The 27,495-nt window shown below is 41.6% G+C and overlaps 2 protein-coding genes across 4 annotated transcripts in view; one reads left to right on the top strand and one right to left on the bottom strand.

Moving 5' to 3' along the window:
- The window catches only part of CHST7 (carbohydrate sulfotransferase 7), a 78,653-nt gene extending 62,260 nt beyond the window's left edge, over nucleotides 1-16,393 (top strand). Inside the window, exon 2 of the mRNA XM_070783646.1 lies at nucleotides 16,198-16,393. The gene's annotated coding sequence lies outside the window, so the exon portion shown is untranslated. The remainder of the gene's footprint in view (nucleotides 1-16,197) is intronic.
- The window catches only part of SLC9A7 (solute carrier family 9 member A7), a 180,332-nt gene that overhangs the window by 34,757 nt on the left and 118,080 nt on the right, over nucleotides 1-27,495 (bottom strand). For 2 of the 3 annotated variants that reach the window (XM_070783642.1, XM_070783643.1), the window contains exons 6-12: nucleotides 22,212-22,317; nucleotides 21,734-21,875; nucleotides 19,819-19,924; nucleotides 17,956-18,044; nucleotides 17,751-17,864; nucleotides 15,112-15,223; nucleotides 9,554-9,707 (exon numbers count right to left, since the gene is read on the bottom strand). In XM_070783642.1, coding sequence (XP_070639743.1) covers nucleotides 9,554-9,707; nucleotides 15,112-15,223; nucleotides 17,751-17,864; nucleotides 17,956-18,044; nucleotides 19,819-19,924; nucleotides 21,734-21,875; nucleotides 22,212-22,317 — 823 coding nt within the window. Of the gene's footprint in view, nucleotides 1-9,553; nucleotides 9,708-15,111; nucleotides 15,224-17,750; nucleotides 17,865-17,955; nucleotides 18,045-19,818; nucleotides 19,944-21,733; nucleotides 21,876-22,211; nucleotides 22,318-27,495 lie in introns of all 3 variants that reach the window. The other variant, XM_070783644.1, reaches the window with a different exon arrangement.

Genomic DNA, 27,495 nt, shown 5'->3' on the forward strand with positions numbered 1-27,495 from the left:
CAGCAACAACGGAAAACAAAATGGCCTTTTTTCCTACAAGTAATCACATTATTCATGGGTTCAACCTAAAGGTCAAGAACCCAACTTCTGCTATTTTCTTTATCTTATGGCCTCAAGAGTTGACACAGTCCATTTTCACCTCCCTCAATAATTACTGGGTTACTCAGAATACATTAGAATTTTACTATAATTCTAATGAGCAGAATTTCACAATCTCAGTACTACTGACATTTTGGGCCCTGGCTTTTACCTGCAAGATACCACCAGTAGCACCTTCCTCCAGTTGAAGCAACCAGAAATGTCTCCAGACATTGCCAAATGTCCCCTGAGAGGGCAAAAATGCCCGAAGGTGAGAACCTCTGCACTAAATCTTGCATTCTCAATGGGGGGTGATACAGCCTCCAGGGGCATGAAAATCTGTCATTTAGGGACAAAAATTTTTTTAGATATTATAGTGGTTTATAGCCCTCTAAAGTTCCATAGTACATAAACAGATATATAGATCTGTTGTAGTAAAAAAAAAAAAAAAAAAAAAAATCAAAAAAAAAAAATCAATGGAAGAGACAGATTAAAAGAACATCTTTAAAGGCTCCTCAGAGGAACAGTGATGAAAAAAAAGGTTGAGAGACACTGTGCTAGAGAGTGCCCAAATTCTCATGCTACTAATATACACTGAAATATACAAGTGAGAACATGATGCTTCTTAAGGTGGTACTTTTAATTAGGCACATGTTGGGAATGTGACTTAAATCAGACTTTATATATTACTGTAGTATCAAAAAGCTATAACAAATTTCAGAAAAGCAAGCTGGATTCCATTAATGCAAAATGCACTAGTAATAGTACTAGCAGTAGTTCTAATGCTATGATTACTAACGATAATATTATAGCTAAAATATACTAAACGTTTTCCATATGCCAGATGGTACATTTAATGGGAGAACTCTTTATCACATTTATTTAGTGTCACATTTTATGTTCACACCATTGTTATCCCCATTACCTGGTGAGGAAACTGAGAGTCAGAGAGGTTACGAAGTTGCCCAAGGTCACAAAGGCAGAAAACGGTGGAACCAAGATTGCAACTGAGGCTGTTAGACCCAGAGCCACAGTGCTACAACTTACAGGCTATTGCCTTTGACTATAAGGTGGCATCTTTAAATTCTTTTAAAATATCCAGTTGCAAAGGATATTACATAAAGAGCTCAGAGCTTCTCCTTGCCTTTATTCCTTAAGTTATCTTACACAGAGCTTTATCTTAAACTCTCAGTGTGACAGGATTATACCTAGCAGAGTGTCCCTACCTGTCCCTTAGTGACTGTATTGCTGCACTCTGGGGTATGAAGGTTTTCCTGTTCCTTTGGCTGCCTGGGTGTATGTCACTGATTCCCCTATCACCACCACCCCTTCATGGGCATGTCACTTGAAGCTGGGCCTTCCAAGAGGATGGCCACCACGTCACCAAAATGTGCTCAGGACATATACAAGGCTCATCTGCTGAGTCTGCTCATCTGATGGTTTTTTGAAGTTGCCAAAATTACACCTTTGTGAATAACAACACTTGCTCAAGAGACTAAAAAAAAGATTACACAGTTTATTGCTCAGTTGTGTCCGACTCTTTGCAACCCCATGGACTGTACCCACCAGGCTCCTCTTTTCATAGGATTTTCCAGGCAAGAATACTGGAGTGGGTTGCCATTTCCTCCTTTAGGGGATCTTCCCAATCCAGGGATCAAACCTGAGTTTCCTGTGTCTCCTGCATTTCAGTCAGAATCTTTACAGCTGAGCCATTGGGGAAGCCCCCATGTAGTAGTTTACTACCAGAAAGCAATTTGGGAATTTTGTCATCAAGTTTTAAAATAGCAAATACATGCTCAATATCGCTAATTATTAGAAAAGTGCAAATCAAAACTACAATGAAGTATCACCTCACATTGGTCAGAATGGCCATCATTAAAAAGTCTACAAACAATGAATGCTAGAGAGGGTGTGGAGAAAAGGGAACTCTCCTACAGCGTGGTGGCTCAGAGGGTAAAAAGCCTCTGCCTGCAATGCGGGAGACCTGGGTTCGATCCCTGGGTTGGGAAGATCCCCTGGAGAAGGGCATGGCAACCCTCTCCAGTACTCTTGCCTGGAAAATCCCATGGACGGAGAAGGCTGGTAGGCTACAGTCCATAGGGTCGCAAAGAGTCGGACACAACTGAGCGACTTCACTTTCTTTTCCTACAGTGTTGGTGGGAATATTAATTGGTGCAGCCACTATGGAAAACAGTATAGAGGTTCCTTAAAAGCTAAAAATAGAACTACCATATAATCCAGCAATCCCACTCTTGGGCATATATTCAGAGAAAACTCTAATTAGAAAAGATACATGCACCCCAGTGTTCACACAGCACTATTTACAAGAGCCAAGACAAGGAAGCAACCTAAATGTCCATCAACAGAGGAATGGATAAAGAAGATGTCTCTCTCTCTCTCTCTCTCATGCACACACACATCAAAATATTACTCAGCCATAAAAAAGAATGAAAAATGCCATTTGCAGCAACATGGATGGACACAGAGATTATCATATTAAGAGAAGTAAGTCAGACAAATATCATATAATACCACTTATATGTAGAATTTCAAAAAATGATATAAGTGAACTTATTTACAGAACAGAAACAGAATCACAGACATAGAAAACAAACTTATGGTTACCAAAGGGGACAGTGGGGATGGGAGGATAGGAGTTTAGGATTAACATACACACTACTATATATAAAATAGATAAACAACAAGGTCCTACTGAATAGTACAGGGAACTATATTCAGTATCTTATAATAAACTATAATGTAAAAGAACTTGAAAAGTCTGTGTGTGTTTATGTATGTATCTGAATCACTTTGCTGTACAACTGAAACTAACACATCATAGATTAACTATATTTCAATTTTTAAAAATGGTTTAAAATAATAATAAAATAAAATAACAATCATAAAATTCTAATTTAAAAACACAAGTTGGATTTCTGGAAGGCAGTGACCTGGTTCTGTATTTGTGGATATATTCATTTTATATTATACAGAGACTACAAATTCAGTTCAGTTCAGTTCACTCAGTCGTGTCTGACTCTTTGCAACCCCATGAATCACAGCACGCTAGGCCTCCCTGTCCATCACCATCTCCCAGAGTTCACTCAAACTCATGTCCATCGAGTCAGTGATGCCATCCAGCCATTTCATCCTCTGTCGTACCTTTCTTCTCCTCCTCCCAATCCATCCCAGCATCAGAGACTTTTCCAATGAGTCAACTCTTCGCATGAGGTGGCCAAAGTATTGGAGTTTCAGCTTTAGCATCAGTCCTTCCAAAGAACACCCAGGACTGATCTCCTTCAGAATGGACTGGTTGGATCTCCTTGCAGTCCAAGGGACTCTCAAGAGTCTTCTTCAACACCACTGTTCAAAAGCATCAATTCTTTGGTGCTCAGCTTTCTTTATAGTTCAACTCTCACATCCACACATGACCACTGGAAAAACCATAGCCTTGACTAGACGGACCTTTGTTGGCAAAGTAATGTCTCTGCTTTTGAATATGCTGTCTAGGTTAGTCATAACTTTCCTTACAAAGAGTAAGCGTCTTTTAATTTCATGGCTGCAGTCACCATCTGCAGTGATTTTGGAGCCCCAAAAAATAAAGTCTGACACTGTTTCCACTGTTCCCCCATCTATTTCCCATGAAGTGATGGGACCAGATGCCATGATCTTCGTTTTCTGAATGTTGAGCTTTAAGCCAACTTTTTCACGCTCCTCTTTGACTTTCATCAAGAGGCTTTTTAGTTCCTGTTCACTTTCTGCCATAACGGTGGTGTCATCTGCATATCTGAGGTTATTGATATTTCTCCCGGCAATCTTGATTCCAGCTTGTGTTTCTTCCTGCCCAGTGTTTCTCATGATGTACTCTGCATATAAGTTAAATGAGCAGGGTGACAATATACAGCCTTGATGTACTCCTTTTCCTATTTGGAACCAGTCTGTTGTTCCATGTCCAGTTCTAACTGTTGCTTCCTGACCTGCATACAGATTTCTCAAGAGGCAGGTCAGGTGGTCTGGTATTCCCATCTCTTTCAGAATTTTCCACAGTTTATTGTGATCCACACAGTCAAAGGCTTTGGCAGTCAATAAAGCAGAAATAGATGTTTTTCTGGAACTCTCTTGCTTTTTCGATGATCCAGCAGATGTTGGCAATTTGATCTCTGGTTCCTCTGCCTTTTCTAAAACCAGCTTGAACATGTGGAAGTTCACGGTTCACGTATTGCTGAAGCCTGGCTTGGAGAATTTTGAGCATTACATTACTAGCGTGTGAGATGAGTGCAATTGTGTGGTAGTTTGAGCATTCTTTGGCATTGCCTTTCTTTGGGATTGGAATGAAAACTGACTTTTTCCAGTCCTGTGGCCACTGCTGAGTTTTCCAAATTTGTTGGCACATTGAATGCAGCACTTTCACAGCATCATCTTTCAGGATTTGAAATAGCTCAACTGGAATTCCATCACCTCCACTAGCTTTGTTAAAAGTCATTGTTAACTCCATGTCCTACCCTGGGCTTCTGGACTTCTGAGAACCCACTAAGTACCTTATCAGGACCTCTGTCAACAGCCTGGGGAAGTAAGAAACAACTTGCTATTGATCTCACTGAGGTCATAGAGCTCAAAACACCACCCTGAACTTCAGGGGATTTCTGAATTATTTTAGAAATAGAACCTGTTTCACATAAATGATTCGTGGTCATTAACACCATAAGCCACAAGCCAGAAAAACCAATCAGTCTCATTACCTTATTCCTGGGGGACTTTGTTTTGATGTAATCACTGCAAATGTCAGTTTCTGTCTCCTACATAATCACTATTTATATACATCTGGAAAAATGTAATGAACTGACACCATATGTATTTTTTACCCATGGTACAATTTGCTTCATTACACTATCCAGGTAGAGTTGGATAGAAAGAAGGAACTAATAAAGATAGAAGCAGAAATCAATGAAATTGAAAACAGAAAAACAATACAGAAAATCAATGAAGTAAAAAGCTAGTTCTTTAAAAGAATCATTAAAATTGACAAAACCCTAACAAGACTGAAAGATACAAAGAGAGAAGATATGAATTACCAATATCATGAATGAAACACGGGATATCACTATAGATCTCACAGACACCAAAACAACAATATGGTTAGACTATGAACAACACAAACATGACAATTAGATGAGATGGACCAATTTCACAAACTATCACAACTCACCAATATGAAATAGATAATCTTAATATCCCTATAGCTATTAAAGATATTGGCTTCATAATTTATGTAACAAAACTCCTGGAAAAGAAGACTAAAGGACCAGATGGTTTCACCAGAGAATTTCATAAAACTTTCAGGAAGAATTATTAATAACAACGATTCTACACAACCTATTCCAGAAAACAGAGGACTCAGAAAATTGCCCCAACTCATTTTGTGAGGTGAGATTACCCTGATACCAAATCAGCTAAAGGCAATACGAGAAAAGAAAACTGCAGACCAGTATCCCTCAAGAACACAGACACAAAAATCCCTAACAAAATATTAGCTTGTAAAATTCAGAAATATGTAAAACATTTATACAAGCAAGACTAGTTTTAAAGAAGCAATGCTGGTTCAATATTTTAAAATTAATCAATGTAATCTACCATATTAACAGGCTAAACAACAACAAAATATAATGATATGAACTAGTACAGAAAAAGCATTTGATAAAATTCAACATCTGTTCATTATAAAACCCTCAGAAAACTAGCATTCTGTACGAACGTCCTCACGTTGATGATAAACATCTATGAAAAGTCTATAGACTTAACATCACACTTATTGGTGAAAGACTGAATGCTTTCCCCTTAAAATTGGGAACAAAGCAAGGATGTCTGCTCATGTCACTCTTGTTTAACACAGTTCTGATGGCTCTAGTCAGAGCAACAAGTCAAGAAAAGGAAATAAAAGGGACACTGGTTGGAAAGGAAAAGATAAAACCGTCTCGGTTTGCAAACTACCTTCCTAGAACTAATATGTGAATTTGGCAAGGTGGCAGGATATAAGATCAACACACAAAAACCAACTATATTTCTATATCTTGGCAATAAACACATGGAAACTGAAATTGAAGATAGAATAACATTTAAAATAGCTCAAAAAGAAGAAGAAATACTTAGAAGTAAATCTAACAAAATGTGCACAGACTGTATAATGAAAACTATAAAATATTGATAAAAGAAATCAAAGAAGATCAAACAAACAGAGAAACATGCCATGTTTGTGGATTGGAAGACTCAACAAGGTAAAGATGTCAATTCTCCTCAAACTGATAAATCAGGTTTAACACAATTTCTTTGAAAACCCCAGCACAATTTTTTTTAGGAAAAAAATATATATGGAAAGGAAATAGAATAGCTATGAGAATTTTGAAAAAGAAGGATAAAGTGGGAGGACCCACTCTACCTCATGCTCAAGTTGAACATATAATCATAGTTATCAAAACAGTATGGTTCTGGTGGAGGTACACACATATAAATCAACAGAGCAAATAGAAACAGACTCTCATGCATACCACCAACTGATTTCTGGCAAAGGAGCAAAAACAATTCGATGGAGTAAGGATAGTCTTTCTAACAAATTATGCTGGAACAACTGGATGAAAGTGAAAGAAAAAGTTCAGTCATGTCTGACTCTTTGCAACCCCATGAACTATACAGTCCATGGAATTCTCCAGGCCAGAATACTGGAGTGGGTAGCCGTTCCCTTCTCCAGGGGACCTTCCTGACCCAGGGATTGAACCCAGGTCTCTCACACTGCAGGCGAATTCTTTACCAGCTCAGCCACCAGGGAAGCCCGGAACAACTGGATAGCTACAGACAAAATAAAACTTCAACCTGAACCTCATGTCTAATATTAAAAATTAAGTCAAAATGGATCACAGATTTAAATGTAAAGCATAAAACTAAAAAGTCTTTTTGAAGCTAACATAGAAGAAGATCTTTGGGACTAGTGCTTGATGAAGAGTTCTCAGGCATTAACACCAAGAGCATGATGCATTTTAAAAAAGATAACTTGCATCTCATCAAAATTAAAAGTTTTGCTCTAAGACAGACTCTATTAAAAGGATTAAAAGACAAGCTAGAGTAGGAGAACATATTCACAAAACACATATCTGAAAACAGACTAGTTTCTAGAGCAAATGCAAAACTCAATAAAAAACAAACAATACAACTAGAAGATAGACAAAAAACTTGAACAGATATTTCACCATAGATATTCAACATCATTAGCCATGAGAAATGCAAATTAAGACAACAATGAGGTATCCCCACATACCTATTAGAGCAGGTAAAATAAAAAGTATCAATACCAAATGCTGGCAAGGATGTGGAAAAATTGGATGTTTCATATACACAGTCATTTTGTGACCTTTTATCATGTAGGAGCTGTTATTTTTAAGTGCTAATTTATATATCACTGTAATATTTTCACAACAATCCAATTATTATGTGTGTACATATACACTTGTGTGCCTCAGGGAAAGAGGCCCATGCTCTCAGCTCTGGGCAGGACTATTTCAATGGCCCACTTTTTGAAGTGGGTTTGAGAATGGGCAAAATGTCAAAAGTCAACTCTCTACTCTCAATGGATAATTATTTGGTCCTATATATAATGATAGGTGGGGTCATCACAAAAGGAACTTATGAAATAGCCTGAAAAACGTGATTTAACCTGGCTCTGAGCATCTAGGGCATCTACTGGGTGACAAGGTAAACTGGAGCCGGAAGTAATCACAGAGAGGTCACCAAATGCAGATTCTCAACTGTGTGCAGGGTAAACCATTTTTTGCTCTTATTTTGCTACACAGAACAGAGATGGTACCATCTTATATCTCAAGTTTAAAGCCAAAAATTTGTACGTTTTCTTCTTCAGATTTCTATTTCCATAGATGAACTATTTTCCTTCATGTGACTCTTGAGATTCATACCAAGAAACTGAAATTCTAATCATCCCAGATTTTCCAACACAAAAACAGTCACTAACACAGCAAGCCTTTTGGGCAGTATAGTACAGTAGTAAAGAGCATGCCAGGGTTCAAATCCCAGCTTGTTCACTTACAGCTTTGTGACCTTGGGCAAGTTACTGCTCTATGTCTCAGTTTCCTCAGCTCTAAAATGAACATAATAGTATTAGCTCCCTTATAGGAATGCTATGCGGAATATCTTAATGTAAGTGTTGGCATCTCAAAAAACAGCTGCAGCACAAGTTTTAGCTATTAGAAGACTCTTACTGATAAGTCCACCCAGGTTCTGCAGACCCACCCAGATCTGAGGCTAGGACATGGTAGCTCAGAAATGGTGCAGCCAGCACCAACAACTCCTGGTGACAACCAATGGTGGCCATGCCCAGCAACCCCTGCCTCCCATCAATATAAAAGTTCCAGAGGGGAAAGACTATTCTCTCAAACCCGTTTTCTCCCTGACCCCAAGGATCACTGCAAGATCCTTGTTGGTTCTTTCTTCTCCAAACTAGATGTGCTCCGCAATTGTCAGCTCCACACAAACCAGCAGCCAGCAGAGAAAGGAAAAAAAGAAAAAAACATTGCCATCTTGTGGATTTTTAGAGAATTCTTCATACCTATGTGCCACCAGAGTCTTCTCATCCCCAGCATGTTTACCCTCTGCAGATCTGAAACTGAGGCAGGTGGTGAGAGCACCTCCAATGATGTAGAAAGCACACTCAGAGCTAAAGGGACCTGGAGAAAAGCTGACAGCACACTTTCGTTTAACGTGAAGACATATGGAGGCCCAAAGGCATGAGGAGCTTGTCTTAAACCAGGGCCAGAGTTAGGGTATGGGTCTCTCAACCCATTTCAATGTCCTCTTTACTGTAAGATGCTGGACCAGCTCACAAGCACAGCTTGGAATTCAAATGCTCTTAAAAAAAAACTTAAACTTGGGTCAGTGCTCCTCCATCCTGACACAGCTAACAAAACCACAGGCTGGGGATGTCCATGAGGCTGCAAGAAATGAGGGTGATGCAGGAAATGTCACCTCTTCTGTGCATGCAAGCAAGAAGAGCAGCATAGTTTCCTCCTAAAACAAAACTCTAATTGCTTCTCCTTACTTCCAGCTGATGAACTTATTTTTCAAGTCTGTAGATTTGATTTCAGAGGAGTATGAAATGCCAGACACTGTCAGCAGCTATGTCTATTCCCCGTCCTGTAGCTTTAAGACTTTTTGAATTCTTGCCTTAATGTCTCAGCATTACCAAGGTCCAGGTTGTTTCTTACTCTGCTTTTATACCCACAAACATTTTAATGATTTTTTTTTCGTAGAAAATGCAATACTCTGAATTTTTATTAATTTTTTAAAAATTTTAATCCTTCCCCAAACAAAACAAAAAAAAATATTAAAGGCTTTCATGTGCTAAGCTGTATGTAGCAGCCTCTGCGTGGGAATAGTGACATAGTTAGACACAAAACTGGCCTTGTTTCAAACCAACCTTATATTAAGCCATGACAACATGGGCGTCGTGCCTCCACCAATGATCCAGACAGTGAAGAAGACGATGAGGAGAGTGGTCGTGAACATCATCTGGCGTGCGTAGGATGCCGTGTCTCGGATGGCCAGTGCAAATGCCATCGCTCCCCTGAGGCCTGTGGGGACCAAAGAGGAAGCTCTCTTGTCCTAAGGATAAATAACAATGTGTCCCCAGACCTACTGCTTAGCCACACAGGTCTAATAAATTGTATCTGCTTATGCTTCAAAAGTCAAGTTGTTTTCTATAGAAAGAACCTTAAAGGAATTTAAACGATTTCCTCCTATTTGAAGTTTTCTTTTGCAAAATGCCCAAAGGCAATAAGAAAAACACCGCCCTGTTTTGTACAGCACATTGTGAGAATCCCATATGTGAATACCCCATAGTTTTGGATCTAATTTGGTGTGTGGCTAAATTAACAACTTTTCTGGATCTGCTGAGAGTACCTGTGAAGCTTATCCCATACCCGTGGAATCACACTGATGCTAGTATTTGGCAATCAGCAAGAAACTCAAGCACCAATGTCCACTCATCAGAAAATAGAAACATACAACTGCCCATCAAACCAAATGTGCATATGGCCTCGTTGTTGTTTTGTTGCTCAGTCATGTCTGACACTTTGTGACCCCATGAACTATAGCCTGCCAGGCTCCTCTGTCCATGGGATTTCCCAAGCAAGAATATGGATTGGGTTGCCATTTCCTTCTCCAGGAACCCATCTCCTTCATTGGCAGGCAGGTTCTTTACCACTGAGCCACCAGGGAAGCCCCTTAGAATAATAACACTCTTTCATTACTGAAAGAATTCTCCTGCTAGTAACATGAAATAAAAAGAAATATAAATAATAATATAAGCTTTCCAAGTCTGTGATTCAAGTACTACCCAAGTGCTATATAGTCATTATAAACTTAAGGTACAGGCTAGGTATGAATATGTGAAATGTACAAAACAGCAGTTACTTAGCAAAGCCAGGCAGAGAAGTAACAATATAACCTGATCTGTATCAGGAGATGAAGACTTCTTCTATAAAGGGTCAGATACTAAATATTTTAAGCTTTGTGGGCCAAGAGGAAAAATCAATGATATTAGGTATGTACATAAAAGAGAAAAAAAATTTTACATGAAATTTTATTGATAAAAATCAAAAGTATAATAAGTATAATATATAAGTACCCTATTATAAGAGCTTCCCTAGTAGCTCAGCTGGTAAAGAATGCACCTGCAATGCAGGAGACCCCAGTTCAATTCCTGGGCTGGGAACATCCACTGGAGAAGGGATAGGCTACCCATTCCAGTATTCTTGGGCTTCCCTGGTGGCTCAGATGGTAAAGAACCCACTTGCAATGTGGGAGACCTGGATTCGAACCCTCAGTTGGGAAGATCCCCTGGAGGAGGGCATGGAAACACACTCCAGTATTCTTGCCTGGAGAATCCCCATGGATAGAGGAGCTTGGCGGGCTATAGTCCATGGAGTCACAAAGAGTCAGACATGACTGAGCAACTAAGCACAGTACATAGCATAAATGCCTATTCACCATGGGTAAGACTGCCTGTATAGTATGAGAATGAAAAGTTATACTCACTATATTTATTTGTATATATTTCCACTTTTCCCAACAATTTCATGATTTCATTCATCTGAGAACCTCACTGCAATTCACTGGAGCAACTCAATAAAAGTTATATTAAAAAACAGAGCAAGGTTGATGTTCTCTATTAATTTGTCTTATTGAAATACTGACACACATCTAGATCATCCTACAGCCAGCTATGACATCACTTAATATTTCAACCTTTAAATGGATGCTGTCTCAAAGAAGAAAACCTGAGGGTCTGGGAGTGATAAAGTGTGCTTCATTTTTCTTTATTAGGTAAATAATGTAGGCAATATGGAAGTGGAACCTCAGGTATTTCTCTCATAGCCTTGAGGAAAATAATTTTGAAGTTTTGATAGCAGATATCTTTAAACAGTACTGTGTATCTCTCAGTCTTTTAACACAGAAGATGATGAACACACTTTATCTAGGTGACCAAGTTATCTCCAATTCATCTTCTTCTTTTCCACTGGCATTTTTCTCATATGTATGGAGGCTCTGCTCTGTCTTGCCTTCCTGAGAAGCCTCTAATGTTTCCCAGATGCTCTTGAATAAAAGTGCAACTCTTTGGCATGGCACTAGGGCTTCTCTGTGGTCTAGACTCCAGCAATGATTCTCAAAGTGTGGTCCTCAAACCACCATCAGCAGCAGCAACAGATGAGAAAACATTACAGCTGCAAATTATTGGGGCCCACTCCATTCCCTCAGAATCACTCTCTGGTGGTAGGGCCCAAAAATCAGCTTTAACCAGCCGAATAGGTGATTCACATGCAACTTGAAGGTTTGCACCAATTCACATGAAATTTCCCTTTCCAACCTCACCCGCATTCTGCATTAGCCTGTGTGTCTCATGTTTAAACCAGACCATTCAGTTCAGTTCAGTCGCTCAGTCGTGTCCGACTCTTTGCGACCCCATGAATCGCAGCACGCCAGGCCTCCCTGTCCATCACCAACTCCCGGAGTTCACCCAGACTCATGTCCATCGTGTCAGTGATGCCATCCAGCCATCTCATCCTCTGTCGTCCCCTTCTCCTCCTGCCCCCAATCCCTCCCAGCATCAGAGTCTTTTCCAATGAGTCAACTCTTCGCATGAGGTGGCCAAAGTACTGGAGTGTCAGCTTTAGCATCATTCCCTCCAAAGAAATCCCAGGGCTGATCTCCTTCAGAATGGACTGGTTGGATCTCCTTGCAGTCCAAGGGACTCTCAAGAGTCTTCTCCAACACCACAGTTCAAAAGCATCAGTTCTTCGGTGCTCAGCCTTCTTCACGGTCCAACTCTCACATCCACACATGACCACAAGAAAAACGACAGCCTTGACTACATGGACCTTTGTTGGCAAAGTAATGTCTCTGCTTTTGAATATGCTATCCAGGTTGGTCATAACTTTGCTTTCAAGAAGTAAGCATCTTTTAATTTCATGGCTGCAGTCACCATCTGCAGTGATTTTGGAGCCCAAAAAAATAAAGTCTGACACTGTTTCCCCATCTATTTCCCATGAAGTGATGGGACTGGATGCCATGATCTTTGTTTTCTGAATGTTGAGCTTTAAGCCAACTTTTTCACTCTCCACTTTCACTTTCATCAAGAGGCTTTTTAGTTTCTCTTCACTTTCTGCCATAAGGGTGGTGTCATCTGCATATCTGAGGTTATTGATATTTCTCCCAGCAATCTTGATTCCAGCTTGTGCTTCTTCCAGTCCAGTGTTTCTCATGATGTACTCTGTATATAAGTTAAATAAGCAGGGTGACAATATACAGCCTTGACCTACTCCTTTTCCTATTTGGAACCAGTCTGTTGTTCCATGTCCAGTTTGAACTGTTGCTTCCTGACCTACATACAAATTTCTCAAGAGGCAAGTCAGGTGGTCTGGTATTCCCATCTCTTTCAGAATTTTCCACAGTTTATTGTGATGCACACAGTCAAAGACTTTGGCATAGCCAATAAAGCAGAAATAAATGTTTTTCTGGAACTCTCTTGCTTTTTTGATGATCCAGTGGATGTTGGCAATTTGATCTCTGGTTCCTCTGCCTTTTCTAAAACCAGCTTGAACATCAGGAATTTCATGGTTCAAGTATTGCTGAAGCCTGGCTTGGAGAATTTTGACCATCACTTTACTAGTGTGTGAGATGAGTGCAATTGTGCAGTAGTTTGAGCATTCTTTGGCATTGTCTTTCTTTGGGATTGGAATGAAAACTGACCTTTTCCAGTCCTGTGGCCACTGCTGAGTTTTCCAAATTTGCTGGCATATTGAGTGCAGCACTTTCACAGCATCAGCTTTCAGGATTTGAAATAGCTCCACTGGAATTCCATCATCTCCACTAGCTTTGTTCGTAGTGATGCTTTCTAAGGCCTACTTGACTTCACATTCCAGGATGTCTGGCTCTAGGTGAGTGATCACACCATCGTGATTATCTGGGTTGTGAAGATCTTTTTTGTACAGTTCTTCTGTGTATTCTTGCCATCTCTTCTTAATATCTTCTGCTTCTGTTAGGTCCATACCATTTCTGTCCTTTATTGAGCCCATCTTTGCATGAAATGTTCGCTTGGTATCTCTAATTTTCTTGAAGAGATCTCTAGTCTTTCCCATTCTGTTGTCTTCCTCTATTTCTTTGCATTGATCACTGAAGAAGGCCTTCAAGGCCACACACAGCAATGCTTTCCTGCCCTTCTGACCTTCTGCCTCCTGAAATGCCACTGAATCCAAGCCCAGTTGGAAGGCTACCCCGTGGACGAAGATGGCCCTGGGCCCTGATTTTCTCCACATTTATGTCACATCTCTTTTGTGCAATTCACCACCCTCTCTTGGGAGAAAGTTAGCTTTTATATTGTGTCTCCCCTCAGTGGACTGTGAGCTCCCTGAAGGAGGCTGGTTTCTATATCCTCCACAACCTAGAAGCGTGGCTTTTATGAAGGGAATGCCCAACAAATGTGTGTCAGAGTGAAAGGAAATCTTTAGGGCTGGCTGTGTACTTAAATGGAGATGCAAGGGAGTAGTAGACAACACCATTGCTTTGCTGAGCAGTGCCTAATGATATGATTTTAGTATGATTCTCTGAGGTCTCCAAGAACTACTGTGTGGCAGTAAAGGGCTGCCACTTGCTGTCCCTCTTGTACATCCCCTCCCCCTTCCCAGACAGAGGTACCTCGAAGGGTCACAGTGGCCTTTTACCCCACTATCTTCTCCCTCTGCTCTGCAGGGATGCTCTTACTTGAGTCTTGTCTATAAAATCGGATGTTTTCCACTCTCACTGAACCATCTGTTCATGCCAATTGTTCTCTCCTTTCTTTTCCTTCACATATTTATTGTCCTTTATCCCTTCAGTGGCTTCTCCACTTTTCTCGGCTTTATAGTGAACAGGGGGCATCTGGGAGACAGTGTAAGTCAAGGAGAACTATCATGGCTCTTATCTTCCAGTTTGGGATTCATCTTGCTAATGTGGGTGTATTTTATTTCTTAGAAAGTTAGAGCTAGGAGGGATCTCAATTGATTATTTCAATTCATTATGAGAGGACACTGAAGCTCGGAGGTGTCAAATAATTTGGCCTGTACTCTTCATCATTAAAGACTTATTTTCCTTCTAATTATAGGTCTGAAGCCCTTCTGGAAGATTAAGGGTTATGAACACCTACTAAAAAACAATCAAGTACTCTAAATACATATATATCTCCAGGTACATATCTCCTTGGGTGGTAGAGATAAACATGCAAATATTTTACAGGAAAACGTTCACATGTGGTAGTATGGTTTACAAAATCAGTATCAGCTCTATTTAACATGTCTGTCTGTCTGTCTACTCAGCACTTCAGGGGATCCCAAAGAACCAGAAACTTGAATTTCTGTCTTTTTATGAACCTTATTGATTGCATTTTAATCATACTTACACTGCCTGCTTAATAAAACTCACTTTATTGACTTTTTTTTTTACCTGAAAACATCATCATGTGTTGAAAATTCCAGCCAATCTTGTGCCTTCTGCCCAAGTTGAGGAAGAAGGAAAGTGGGTAGATGTGGGCGGCTCTGCCCAAGAAGATGGCAACCTGACCACCAGGTGGAGGTTAAGGGCTCAACATGTTCCCCAAATGGCATTTTCACACAACCTCTGATTGGGCAGAGAATTTCAGGAACACCATGACACCTTGTTATGATCAGGAGAGTTGCACAGAGAAGGCAGGCTGTCTCATTTGCCTCTAAACAAGTCAGCAGCAAGTGGGATTCGACTGGCCAATTTTCCCAACCTCCAGCTCACAGAGATAATTTCTGGCCTGTTAAACACACTGTTGTAACTTTTTGATCTGATTAAACTGATACTGACCAAGTCTCTGATCTATCTAAAAAAAATGAGTTCAGAGAGAAGCTAAGGTACCATGGCTGGGGTGCAGAGTTAAGAGAAGTAAAGAGTGTGTTTGGACTCTACTGGGAGGAACAAAAAAATCATAAGAAGAAAAAAATTACTAACCTGAGTCAAACTATAAACAGACGGTTTGCTGGGTAAGGTTGTAAGCTTTGGTAAACATTCAGGGTGTGTATGCCCAGGAAGAGCCTACAAGTAAGAGGTGGGGAAGCTTACAGTATTTATACAATGAAGAAACATTCATATTCCTCACAAGGATCAGCCTGGGGAGAGTTCTCTGCCAAAGTGGCTAACATGTCTTTGGGGAGGTAAGAGATGGAGGAAAGGCAGAGTGTGGAAGAGGAACTCACTGTGCAAACCAAAGAATTCAAGGAAACTGGTCATTCGTCACTTGCTGAGTTTAGAACAGAGCCCAACAGAGAGAGGCACACTGCCCTGCTCACAGCAGGGAACTACTGTGCAAGCCAGAGGAACAGGGAGCTTCCGTTTCAGCAGAGCAACCACCAGCTGCCGGAGCTGCAGCTGTTTCAGACAGAAGCGAGGGTGGGACTCTCTTCTGCCTTCCCTAGGATATAATTCAAACTTCTCCTCTGCTTCTTTTCTCTCTCTCTCTCCTTTTTTTCCTTTTTGCTACTGTTGTGTTTGTTTTGTTTTTAACAGGAGAGAAGAGGAGTCCTCAAGTGGAAGTGGCCTTCAGGATTCACAGAGGCCCTGGCTCCCCCCTGAAAAAGGCCCCCCACCATAAACAAGGGCAGCATTTTCACTATGTCTCACAGGATGCCATGCTAAGAATACAAATCACAGCGACATGCAAGGTCTTTCTTAAGAATAAAAACACTGATCTGCCAGATCTTTAGCTCTTTGTCTGGTGAGTGTGTAAACCTAGGAAATGAGCCCAGTTGAAGTAGATAATACTCTTAACAGGCAGGAGTCTGGCATGGCATGAGGCCACTGTCTCTCTCTCTAGCCACTTGGTAAGTATCAGTTATTCCTCCACAATAAGTGAAAAGCTCAGAAGAGAAAAAACACTCCTCTTTGGGGGACCAGCATCCCAAGATCTAAGGATATCCATGAGGCCTCAGAAAAGGCAAAAGGGAATAGGCAGCAATAGTGGCCTCCTGCTCTGGGTTTGGAGCTGAATTGCTATAGTTTCAAAGCCCAGAAGAGTTCACTTTAATGAAAACAATAGGGTCTGAGGCCAAGAGAGCAAAGCCCTCATCTATCAATGCACTGCTGGGCATTCATGTATCTCCTCACTTCAGAGGAGCCAACCCCCAAACTGTCTCTCTTCCAAAATACTGCTGTCACAATGGGACTAAATCAAGGAACCGAGCATTTCTCCATTTTATCTTCTGTTCCTCTCCATTTCCTTTTTTGAAAAAAGAAAAAAAAAAAGGGCGGGGGGTCTTTTCCACCATGGGGAGGCGTGGGTGAAAGCACACACACCATGTGCAGGCTGCCTGTACCCACGTGCAGTTGAGAGCAAGGGTCACAGAAGCTTGACCTCTTGGATTGGAATTCATGTGCCAATGAGAAAAAAACAATTTGGGGGACAGATACGGGTTGCCGATTTTTAGATCTGTTAGGAAGGATGCTTTACAAAACAAACTACCACCTGCCAACCATCTGCGTAACAGAAAGGCCATCTGACACAGAAAATGAAGAAAGGGTATCTAGAAACAACATCCCGAATATTCATTGGAAGGACTGATGCTGAAGCTGAAGCTCCAATACTTTGGCCACTTGATGTGAAGAGCCAGCTCACTGGGAAAAAAACAAAAACAAAAACAAAAAACCCTGATGCTGGGAAAGATTGAGGGCAACAGGAGAAGAGGGCGACAGAGGATGAGATGGTTGGATGGCACCACCAACTCAATGGACATGAGTTTAAGCAAACTCCAGGAGATGGTGAAGGACAAAGAAGCCTGGCATGCTGCAATCCATGGGGTCACAAAGAGTAGGACACGACTTAGTCACTAAACAACAACATCAACACAGAAAACTCAGAAAGGGCAACTAGAATCAACATCAGTCCTTGAAATCAAATACTTTTAGCTTTATACATTTACCACTTATGCCTTCTCATCATAAAAACACCATGAACCAGTGCTGGTTCAGTCACCTCCCCGCCAAACCAGAGATTATCGTTGTTATGGCTTCCCTGGAAGTGGTCATCTCTCTGTGTAGAAAATGGTGGAATCAGAAAAGGATACAAAAGCTCCAATGATGAAAACAGGGCTGAAAACGTGCTTCTGGAATGTAAACAGTGCCAGGCCCATGTAGGAGAAGATGAAGTTCTCTGCCAGGAAGTGTAATACCTCAAAGAGCTGCACGGAAAGGGAAAAGCAAACCATAAACCCCGTGGGTCCGCTCCCTCATATTCCAGATCACTGGTGAAGACGCACGGCTCTCCCTCACCTGCTTCGTTCGGCTTCTGGATTCCACTGACAGATTGTTGTAGGTGTAATGAGCTTGTGTGATTCCACAGAAAAGGACGGCTACCACACCTGGCAAGAGAATTCAAGAAAAATCCATAGGGGGCAAGGAAAGAAGCTGGAAACAATCTCTCCCTAAACAAAAAGTTAAGGTAGGAAAGCCCAGTTTATCCCACTTCCTGAAAGTTTTGGAAAGTTGCCTATTACTGAAAGTGCCCCCACCCCCACTTCTCATATCAACCTTTGCCTTCTCCCAACTCTGCTCTCCTTCAAAGCCAAGGCCCTCAGTTTTCCCCCTTGTTCCAGTTTTAAGGGTTTTCTCTCCCCTCTTCTAAACTCCTACTGAATTGACCATCTGGATGTGGCATTTAGCATTCACTCCCTCATAGAGACTGTGAAATGTGTACTGGTCACACACTTCTGTCATATTCCTCTCTGTTTGCTGAATGAATGAATTTAATTTCAAACCAATGATTTGTATTTTTGCATGGTCCAGGGATTCAGACAAAAAGGATCCAGAGTACTAGTCCATTTATCCCAGCCCTAAAAAATCAAGACTTCTGGTTAATAGTGATTATTTTGTTGTTCAAGACAATTAACACACCTGTAAATATACAGGACTTTGCCTATATATTTACAGATGGTTGTCAAGTTTTAAAGGAAGTAGGTTACATAAAGATACATTACAGTATTTAGAAAAGATGATGAAAAGCACTTCCTAATTACCTGGGTCACAGAGAGCAACTGTACTTGAGTTTTCTAACAGAACAAATCCAATGATTAACTTTTTTTTAATGAGAGAATGCGAAGAAGTAACACCACACAATCACCCACACTAATAATCTATGAATCTAGCACCATAAAAACACAGTCTTGAAAAGCGGTGATTAAACAGATCAGACACAAAACAAGGAAAACTTGTGCTCACACTCATCTGAGTAGATGCAAAATGATCTTTAAAAGGATATATATTTTACTTGTTATCACTACTGTCTGTAAAGTAACGTAGCAATTCAGGGGAGGATACAAACAAGGTGGGCTTCCCTTGTGGCTCAGCTGGTAAAGAATCTGCCTGAAATGTGGGTAGACATGTGTTTGATCCCTGGATTGGTAAGATGCCCTGAAGCAGGGAAAGGCTACCCACTCCAGTATGCTGGCCTGGAGAATTCCATGGACTGAATACTCCATGGGTTTGCAAAGAGTTGGACACGACTGAGCAACTTTCATTTTCACTTTACAAACAAGGTATTAATATATTCAGTAACTTTTGCAGCTGCTGCTGCTGCTGCTAAGTCACTTCAGTCGTGTCCAACTCTGTGCGACGCCATAGACGGCAGCCCACCAGGCTTCCCCATCCCTGGGATTCTCCAGGCAAGAACACTGGAGTGGGTTGCCATTTCCTTCTCCAATGCAGGAAAGTGAAAAGTGAAAGTGAAGTTGCTCAGTAGTGTCCGATTCTTAGCGACCCCGTGGACTGCAGCCCACCAGGCTCCTCCATCCATGGGATTTCCCAGGCAAGAGTACTGGAGTGGGGTGCCAGTGCCTTCTCCGAACTTTTGCAGCTAGGCATCCACTTATGGTCAGAATGAGTACTCAAAGATCTAACTGAGTTTGAAACAATAAAGCTTCAAAATTTTATATATTTTTTAAAATACATAGCTTTGGGGGAAACTAAACTATTTCTAAGGCAGCACACAGGGCTCACTCGGCAATCCTGCATAGGGACATTCTGTGAGTGGTTTATCAACTCCAGGCCACAGCTATTAAGAATTTTGCCCTCCCCTCAAGCTCCCATAGCTCCAGCCACAATGAGGGTAAGGGCGACCCAAGGGCAAAGGAAACCCACCTGTGAACCCACAAGCTTCTGCCAAGAGGAACGTGCTCCACGACATCAAAAAGAAGAGTGCAGTCTCCAGCAGGGGAAAGCAGTGCAGCTTGGTGAACTTGGTCACGTCAGCTCCTGTCAAGGAACTGTCTCCAGTAACAAACATCACAGTCACTGAGAATCATTCTCTGTTAGCCCAGGACCCCTCCCCAAAAGGCTACTCTTTCCCTTCAACTCTTCCTTTGGGGCCCCAAAGCTGCTGCATGGTTTTGAATATAAAGAAAATGAAGCTTCTCCAGTAGAATGGAGGTTTCTGAGCACTGGGAGTCAGGGGATAGGGAGGACAGTATTCAACAGGCACACAGTTTCTGTCGCAGATGATGAGAAATGTTCTGGAAATGGTGGCAATGGTCACACAACACCAGTGGATGCACCTAATGCCACTGAATTATATATTTAAAATGGTTAAAGTGGCAAACTTTATGTTAGGCATATTTTACCACAATTAAAAAATAATAATAATGTAATATACCAAAAACCAATGAATTGTACACTTCAAATGGGTGAACTATACAGCATGTGGATTTCCTCTCAATAAAGCTGTTTTTTTTTTAATCAAGCTTTCCAAGGGAACTAGAAATGGGCTCTCTGTGCTCCTGGTAATGCCCATATTTCTGAGATGCACAGTTGAGGCCTGAGGTGTGACTGGCAGGTGGGTTCTGGCAGTGCTGGGAGTCCCTCAGGCAGACCTCGGAAGATGAGGCAGGGAGACTCTGACCTCTGTGGACTACTAAGGCCTGAGTCCATCACAGGTGCCTAATGCATGCATGAGGGAGAGAGGGAGGGAGAAATGCACAACTCCAGGGGCAACTACAAAGTGCTGTCACTTTTGGGGATTGGCAATTCCCTTCCTCACACTGCCATTCCATGGAGTGGTGGGGGGGGGCAGCACAGCTTAGAAGCATGTCATGAGTGGTTTCACTGAGCAATATAAGTGTTCAGAGCATCAGAGAGCCTTGAGGAAGAAAGCAATCTACATCTGTACAGTCCAATATGATAGCCACTAGCCCCATGTAACTACCCAACACTTAAATATGGCTAGTCTGAAATGAGATATCCTGTAAGAGCAAAATACACACCATATTTCAAAGACTTGGTACAAATCCTGAAGGGATAAAATCTCATTACTAACTTGTATAAATTCCATTAATAATCTGTGTATTTACTGTAGGCTGAAAAGATGAGGCTCACATTTGTGGCTCCCATTACATCTGTATTGGTCCCTGGTGATCTATATGCTGTTGGAAGAAGATTTGATGAAGAACTCAGTGCACCTGTGGAAGGCTTGCCTGCTCACTCCTACACTTTGCTTTTATGCTGGTTGGTTGACTGGCTTGTTGGTTTTTAACTCAATATCATGCAGTCCTCGGCTTAAGGAAGGTCACCTTGCTAAAATTCCCACAGACAGCCCCTGGCTAGTGAAGGCCATGTTAGCCCCATATGGCCTGGAACAGCGGATGACAGCAGCCAGTCTGGGGCTAAAATACTTCACAGCCTGCTTCCTTCCATCCTCCTGACAGGTGGTCTCCAATTTCCAGCCTCCTGGCTCTTCCACTGTTTCTGTGCTGCCTCCCACACCTCCCAAATGACGCTTCCTCCAAGCTCCTGTCTCCAACTGGTTTGTAGGAAGAAGAGAAACACAAAGGTGAGGACAGAGCTAAGCCCAGAGCTACACTCTCAAACATTTTCTCTGACTCTTAACTAGGCCATCAGCTGTCAAGTTTCACCAAAGGGTGACATTTCAGGGGTCCCCAGCCCCCAGTGGAACAACCAATTTAAGATTCATTTCTGAAAGGAGGAAATGAGAACTCTCTTTTCACAAGTGCAAGGTCACATAATCATACTCAGGCAGGTGCAGAAACCACAGAAAGGATATTAGAGCAGTCACGACACCAGTCACAGCTCCCATGGTAAAAGAGCCACTAAATATACCTAGAAAAATGCCAACTGATTTAAAAAAGGCAGCAGCATCAAAGGCGTGAGTGTTCAGCCCCGCTGGCTGATAGGCAACAATAGACCTGGAGTTTAAAGAGAGAGAGAATTAGAAAGTACTGGGCTGGTTTTATACCATGGTGCTTACAAGTATTGACAAACATAGATATCTACACTCTGCAGAGCACTCCCCATGCTGTATTCATTTAATTTAACCTGCAGGAGCCATATTATGAAGGTATCAGCATTCTGATCACTGCCCACTGGACAAAGCAACATAACTTTATCAACTAAGTCTATAAACCTCATTTAGAAAAGCACCCAATTCAAAATTTAACACTTTTAAGGTGGGCCTCTGATTTTAGCCCAGAGCATTCAGGAAGCCAGAGTCTCTTTTCCCAGGCAGAAACATTGTTACTTACGAGGACAGTACAATGGCAACAGCATCATTTAGGACACTTTCTCCAAACAGAAGTGCGTAAAGGTCCACGTCTGCATGCAATTCATTAAATATCGCCAGTACGGTCACTAAAAGATGGGCCAAAAGCATATAAATTGGTTGTAGTTTCTGAATGAGGAGTGATATGATGCTTGATTCTAACAACACTGCGCTTTCCACTGTAATCCCATCACACTCTGAAAATACTTCTACTACAGAACTTTAAAAATCATCACAATTAATGCAACTTGGCTCTACTGATAAGTTGAAATCTCATTTAAGGCAGAAACCCTATTTTATTTTTAATTTTATTGAAGTATGGTTGATTTACTATGTTGTGTTAACTTCTGCTGTACAGCAAAGTGATTCAGCTATACACATATATTCTTTTTCATATTCTTTTCCATTATGGTTTATCACAGGATATTGAATATAGTTCCCTGTACTATACAGCAGGACCTTGCTGTTTATTTATTCTATATATAATGGTTTACATCTGTTAATCCCAAATTTCCAACCCATCGCTTCCCTACCCTCCTCCATCTTGGCAACCACAAGTCTGTTTTCTATGTCTCTATGTGAGTCTGTTTCTGTTTCACAGATAGGTTCACTTCTGTTGTATTTTAGATTCGACATATAAATTATGTCATATGCTATTTGTCTTCCATTGTCTTATTTCACTTAGTATAATTTCTAGGTCCATCCACATTGCTGCAATGGAACCCTATTTTATTGATCATTGTGCTCCCAGATTCTAGCATAGGGTCAGGGCACAGAGAAGGCTTTACTAAAGATATGTAAAATAATCCAAGTCCTCATTTATAACAGACTATACATAATTACACTTCTCACGGGTTTCACATTTCACAGGTATTTAAAAATCAACTTTTTTCCAGACCAGCAGTTCTCACACTTTTGATCTCAGGACTCCTTTACATCCTTAAAAAATTCTGAGGCTGGCAAAGAGTTTTAGTTTTGTGGGTTATAGCTTTCAATACTTACTGTATTGAGTAAAACAAAAAATTTAACTTATTAATTTAAATTACTAGTAAACCCACTCTATATTAACATTTTTTACTGAAAAATAATAATTTTTTCCATAAAATAGTGTAAAGACAACTACTGTTTTACATTTTCTCAGGTCTTTTTAATATCTGATGTAATGGAACATGGTTTTCACATCTGTTTCTATATTTCATCAATAGGGAGTCAGTGTCACAGTTATGTAAGCCCTGGAAAACTCCACTCAACAGTACACTTCTAAGAAAGAATGTAAGCAAAAAAGACAAATGATATACTACTGCTAAGTTACTTCAGTCGTGTCTGACTCTGTGTGACCCCATAGACAGCAGCCCACCAGGCTCCCCTGTCCCTGGGATTCTCCAGGCAAGAACGCTGGAGTGGGTTGCCATTTCCTTCTCCAATGCATGAAAGTGAAAAGTGAAAGTGAAGTCACTCAGTCGTGTCCAACTCTTTGCAACCCCACGGATTGCAGCCCACCAGGCTCCTCCGCCCGTGGGATTTTCCAGGCAAGAGTACTGGAGTGGGGTGCCATTGCCTTCTCCAGATATACTACTATTACTCTTAAATCAGTTTTGACCTTATGGAACCCCAAAAGGGTTTTGGAGTTTCTGGACTTTGGTTCTACTGATAGTTGAGGCCATATAACTCTTTGTCGTGGGGGCCACATGGTGTGCCATAAGATAGTTTAGCAGTACCCTTGGCCTCTACCCACAAGATACCAGTAGCACCACACACTCTGCCCTGCCAAGCTTTGAAAACCAAAAATGTCTCCATACATTGCTGAACATGTGCTGTGGTGGGGCAAAATCATTCCCAGTTAAGAACCACCACTCTAATCTGTACACACAGGTGGGGTTCACTCGCAACACTCACATTCAACTACCTTTTGTTTTGTTAGTTTCTGCCATAAGAAACTGAGGAACTAAACTCACTTCTTTAGTTTCCCTTGTGGTAAGTGCTACCTCTTGCTGCCTGGAAGAGGGTGAAGCCTGGATACAGTGTGGTCATCTTGCCTCCATGGGGCAGTTCAGTCACTCAGTCATGTGTGACTCTTTGCAACCCCATGGACTGCAGCACGCCAGACCTCCCTGTCCACCGCCAACTCCCAGAGTTTACTCAAACTCATGTCCATTGAGTCAGTGATGCCATCCAACCATCTCATCCTCTCTTGTCACCTTCTCCTCCCACCTTCAATATTTCCCAGCATCAGGGTCTTTTCCAATGAGTCAGTTCTTCGCATCAGAGGGCCAAAGTATTGGAGTTTCAGCTTCAGCATCAGTCCTTCCATTGAATATTCAGGGCTGATTTCCTTGAGGATGGACTGGTTGGATCTCCTTGCAGTCCAAGGGACTCTCAAGAGTCTTAGCCAACATCACAGTTCAAAAGCATCAATTCTTCACTGCTCAGCTTGCTTTATAGTCCAACTCTCACATCCATACATGACTACCAGAAAAACCACAGCTTTGACTAGACGGACTTTTGTTGGCAAAGTAATGTCCCTGCTTTTTAATATGCTGTCTAGGTTGGTCATAACTTTTCTTCCAAGGAGCAAGCATCTTTTAATTTCATGGCTGCAGTCACCATCTGTGGGAGCAGTGGCTGCACAGCGTGGGGGCAGCAGTGAGGAGATACCCCACATCTAAGGGCAGAGAAGCCCCAGGAAGATGGTAGGCGCTGGAGCAGCAGCTGCGTAGTTGCTGCATGGCCCTGGAGCATCACTGAGGAGATATCCCACATCCAAAAGCAAAGGAGAAGCCCCAGAACGATGGTAGGAGGGGTGAAATCACCTTTAGAATTAAACCCCACACCTGCCAGAAACACTTAGAGGGCTCAAACAAACCTTGTGTGCACCAGGACCCAGAGACCCCACAGAGACTGAGACAAAACTGTGTTTGAGTGTCTCCTGTGGAGGTACAGGTCAGCAGTGGACTGCTGTGGGGGCAGGGGCTCTGGGTGCAGCAGACGTGGGTATGGCATAAGCCCTCTTGGAGGAGGTCACCATTAACCACACCATAGAGCCGCCAGAACTTACACAGGACTGGGAAACAGATTCTTGGTGGGCAAAAACAGAACCTTGTGTGCACCAGAACCCAGGAGAAAGGAGCAGTGACCACACAAGAGACTGACCCAGACTTGCCCTTATGTCTCCAGGAGTCTCTGCCAGAGGCCTGGGTCAGCGGTGGCCTGCTGCAGGGCTGGGGGCACTGAGTGTAGCAGTGCATGCATGGGACCTTGTGAAGGAGGTCACCATTATCTTCATTACCTCCACCACAGTTTAGCCCAGGTAAATAATAGGGAGAGAACACAGCCCCACCCATAAACAGAAAATTGAATTAAAGATTTACTGAACATGGCCCCGTCCATCAGAACAAGACCCAATTTCCCCCTCAGTCTGTCTCTCCCATCAGGAAGCTTCCCATAAGCCTCTTATCCTTATCCATCAGAGGGCAGACAGACTGAAAACCACAATCACAGGAAACTAACCAACCTGATCACATGGACCACAGCCTTGTCTAACTCAATGAAACTATGAGCCATGCCATGTAGGGCCACTCAAGACAGACAGGTCATGGTGGAGAGTTCTGACAAAATGTGGTCCACTGGAGAAGGGAATGGCAAAGCACTTCAGTATTCCTGCCTTGAGAACCCCATGAACTGTATGAAAAGGCAAAAAGATAAGACAATGAAAGATGAATTTCCCAGGTCGGCAGGGGCCCAATATGCTACTGGAGATCAGTGGAGAAATAACTCCAGAAAGAATGAAGAGACAGAGCCAAAGCAAAAATAACACCCAGTTGCGAATGTGACTGGTGATGGAAGTAAAGACTGATGCTGTAAAGAGAAATATTGCATAGGCACCTGGAATGTTAGGTCCATGAATCAAGGCAAATTGGAAGTGGTCAAACAGGAGATGGCAAGAGTGAACATCAACATTCTAGGAATCAGCGAACTAAAATGGACTGGAATGGGTGAATTTAACTCAGATGACCATTATATCTACGACTGTGGACAAGAATCCCTTTAGAAGAAATGGAGTAGCCATCATAGTCAACAAAAGAGTCTGAAATGCAGTACTTGAATGCAATCTCAAAAACAACAGAATGATCTCTGTTCATTTCCAAGGCAAACCATTCAATATCACAGTAATCCAAGTCTATGCCCTGATGAGTAATGCTGAAGAAGCTGAAGTTGAAAGGTTCTATGAAGACCTAAAAGACCTTCTAGAACTAACACTCAAAAAAGATGTCCTTTTCATTATAGGGGACTGGAATGCAAAAGTAGGAACTCAAGAAATAACTGGAGTAACAGGCAAATTTGGCCTTGGAATACAGAATGAAGCAGGGCAAAGGCTAATAGAGTTTTGCCAAGAGAACTCACTGGTCATAGCAAACACCTCTTCCAACACAAGAGAAGACTCTATGTATGGACATCACTAGATGGTCAATACCAAAATCAGATTGATTATATTTTTTGCAGCCAAAAATGGAGAAGTTCATACAGTCAGCAAAAACAAGACCAGGAGTTGACTGTGGCAGAGACCATGAACTCCTCATTGCCAAATTCAGACTTAAATCGAAGAAAGTAGGGAAAACCACCAGACCATTCAGGTATGACCTAAATCAAATCAAATACAGTGTAAGTGACAAACAGATTCAAGGTATTAGATCTGATAGACAGAGTGCCTGAAGAACCATGGACAGAGGTTCAAGACATTGTACAGGAGGCAGGGATCAAGACCATTCCCAAGGAAAAGAAACATAAAAAGGCAAAATGGTTGTCTGAGGAGGCAGACAGCTGTGAATAAAGGAGAAGCAAAGGCAAAGGAGAAAAGGAAAGATATACCCATTTGAATGCAGAGTTCCAAAGAACAGCAAAGACAGATAAAAAGGCCTTCTTATCTTAAATGAACAATGCAAACAAGTAGAGGAAAAGAATAGAATGGGAAAGACTAGAGATCTCTTCAAGAAAATTAGAGATACCAAGGGAACATTTGATGCAAAGATAGGCTTGATAAAGGAAAGAAATGGTATGGACCTAACAGAAGCAGACAATATTAAGAAGAGGTGGCAAGAATATACAGAAGAACTACAAAAAAGATCTTCATGACCCAGATAATCATGATGGTGTGATCACCAACCTAGAGCCAGACATCCTGGAATGTGAAGTCAAGAGGGCCTTTGGAAGCATCACTACGAACAAAGCTAGTGGAGGTGATGTAATTCCAGTTGAGCTATTTGAAATCC

The sequence above is a fragment of the Bos indicus genome, chromosome X, assembly GCF_029378745.1.
Source record: "Bos indicus isolate NIAB-ARS_2022 breed Sahiwal x Tharparkar chromosome X, NIAB-ARS_B.indTharparkar_mat_pri_1.0, whole genome shotgun sequence".
NCBI lineage: Eukaryota > Metazoa > Chordata > Mammalia > Artiodactyla > Bovidae > Bos > Bos indicus.